Genomic DNA, 2,484 nt, shown 5'->3' on the forward strand with positions numbered 1-2,484 from the left:
ACTCACCCGGTTTCCTTGGCTGGAGTATTTTTTCACAGACTCAGAAAGTCCTTGAACGAAGCGTTGCAGCACGTTTTCATATTCTGCACATGTGGTGAAGGAAAAAGTGAGTTACATGATTCGTTATCATCATCATCTTAAACAGAATGAATTTTTTGCGAGAAAACAGAAAGAAGTGATGGGGAAACGGTTCATCCCGACCTGGGATTTAGGCTCAGTTTTTGCCATCATACTGATTTTTAGATTTTTTTTCAAATCCCATATTGAGAAATAGTTATGCTGCATTTGTTATTTATGCATTCTTTGTTGTTGTTTTTTTTAACATTGTATAGTATTTTGTTCATAAGCTTTTCTGTGAGCAGTGAGTCTGTTCTTCAGCTACAACTGCAAGCCAGTAAGGAAGCACTGCCACCTATGTACTCTTGAGATGGACAGTTATACGGAGACGTCTCGTTACTCAAAGCTAATTCTCTTTTCATCTTCAGCCAGTGAGTCCTGTGTTTGCTTTCCTCAGTAGATTTAGAACAAATAAACCAGTAACCATAAAACAGCTCGTTTCGGCCTGTGCTTTGGGTAAAGTTGCACGCAAGGGCAACTCATGGCCCCTCGATGCAGCAGCCTCCACCACAGGATCTGTGGAGTGGCAGCACAATCACACACATCAAGAGACTGACACAGCAGCAGCAAGGACAGCAAAGCCCACAACTAACCAACTAACCGACCAACCAACCACTCTGAGGGACACTGCCAAATGCAGGTAGAGTTTCTCTGAGATGCAGAGACAGTGACAGCAGCAGGAAACCTTAAATAATCCTTAATAATAAAACAACTTTTACTTTCTCCGCAGAGGGGATCCTCAATTTATGACTTGAGTGCCAATTTGATGCATCTATCAGACTGAATTACTGCAAAAATTAAAGCTGCCACAAAACCTGCCTGACAAAAAAGAAGCTGCAGAGATGTTGTTGCATCCATAACCCGACGTTCATCAATGTAATAATTTAAAAGTTAGATTTGGAGTTTTGCAAGATCAATTCTGAAGTGCACAGGGTGCTGCTCAGATTCAGCCAAATGCTGCAAAACTGATCCGACTTCACTTCACAGTGCAAACGAATAATGAAACGCAAGGCAAAAAAAATGGGACAGTCTAACCTAAAGGAGCTTTTCAGTTATTAAATAGTTTGTGAATGCAAAGACTCACAAAAAAGCAGCAACTGAATCTGAATCTAATATCTAATATTGTGGTATACAGAGCAGAAATGACAAAAACTGTTCCATTTAGCTGAAACAATTCTAGGCTGTAGTGGTGATCCCAGTGATGGACTTGTGATGGAGCTGTGTGCTGCTATCAGCCAATACTTTGAGGACCTGGACTGCTCAACATAGATGCTGTTGACGAAAGACTTTCCTGTCTCGGTCAAGTTGTTCCAAAACTGAGTCAGGCTAAGATTTCAGGGAGGGGTAAAAGCACACGTTCAAAAGTAAGAGATGTGTGTGTTACCTGTGAGCATGGCAGGAGAGGCTCGTTCCAGCTGTGCTTTCTGCCACTGCAGTCGGTGTGTGACCTCTTGGTGCTGATGGATGAGGTCAGACGGGGTTTCCCGCTTGTTCTTTCTGTACTCTGTAATCTGAGAGACAAGCGTAATGAGTGACGAGACCTTGGCGCCTTCGGGCCATTGTAAGCATCAGTGAAGTGCACGTTGTGGGTCGACTCGGGCCGCATGAACACGCAGTACTACCTTCCTCTCCAGCCGCTCCTTGTCGTAGTTGAGGAGGCTGAAGCTGTGGAGTTTGTACTGTGGAGGGGAGCTGCTGGAGTGACCGCTCCTGCTGCTCGCCTCGTGTTTCGGTTTAGACCGAGGAGATGCAGGCTGATCAGAGCTGCTCCTGCCGTTTCCTCCATGTCTCGGTTTGGACTGAGGAGATGGAGCCTAAACAAGCAGACCAGAGCATTTCTTAGATTTCTTGGGCAACTGACTCATTTTCACCCAGGTTTATGAAAATCAGGTTATTTGACTTGTGCATTGCTAGTTTTTGTAATGCCTACCTTTATTTACCCGTAATCTGACTAGCAGGCTGGTTTACACACAACAAGTTTGCAGTCCAAACACATCTAAAAGGTACTGGCCCCACTTAATGTGAGTGAAAAGCCTGCAGTCTGCTACGATGTGAGCAATGCTTTTTGCTTCTTCTGGCTACTGACAGTGGGAAAGACTAAAAGCTGGTACAGCTACTGGACTGACGATTTGCTTTCCAGCATGCTCAGAGTATTTAAATTCAAATCTTTGTCACTATTCTGTTTCAACTTTGTTTGTAATTGTTCGTGAAATAGATTGCAGTTTAAACCATGGGTAAGAATATATGTGTAGATGCAAAACATCAATAAATAAGCATCATTTATTTAAAACTGCTTTTCACAGATAAGTGGTCGCAAGGCAGTGTACACAAATAAAATAGAATAAACATTAATTGTCCTAAAAAAAA

General features: G+C 42.8%; 1 protein-coding gene across 1 annotated transcript; it reads right to left on the reverse strand.

Annotated features, from left to right (window-relative positions):
• Positions 1-6: 6 nt before the first annotated feature.
• On the reverse strand, positions 7-1,931 carry LOC102198892 (coiled-coil and C2 domain-containing protein 1A-like; the record flags this gene model as incomplete). Its single annotated transcript, XM_005755850.1, has 3 exons — positions 7-83; positions 1,502-1,628; positions 1,740-1,931. Coding segments are annotated over 3 exons (396 nt in total), but the record flags the coding sequence as incomplete, so codon positions are not given.
• Positions 1,932-2,484: the final 553 nt, after the last annotated feature.

Source organism: Pundamilia nyererei, unplaced genomic scaffold (genome assembly GCF_000239375.1).
Source record: "Pundamilia nyererei isolate P.nyererei 1_Seehausen unplaced genomic scaffold, PunNye1.0 scaffold03884, whole genome shotgun sequence".
In the NCBI taxonomy this organism is placed as follows: Eukaryota; Metazoa; Chordata; class Actinopteri; order Cichliformes; family Cichlidae; genus Pundamilia; species Pundamilia nyererei.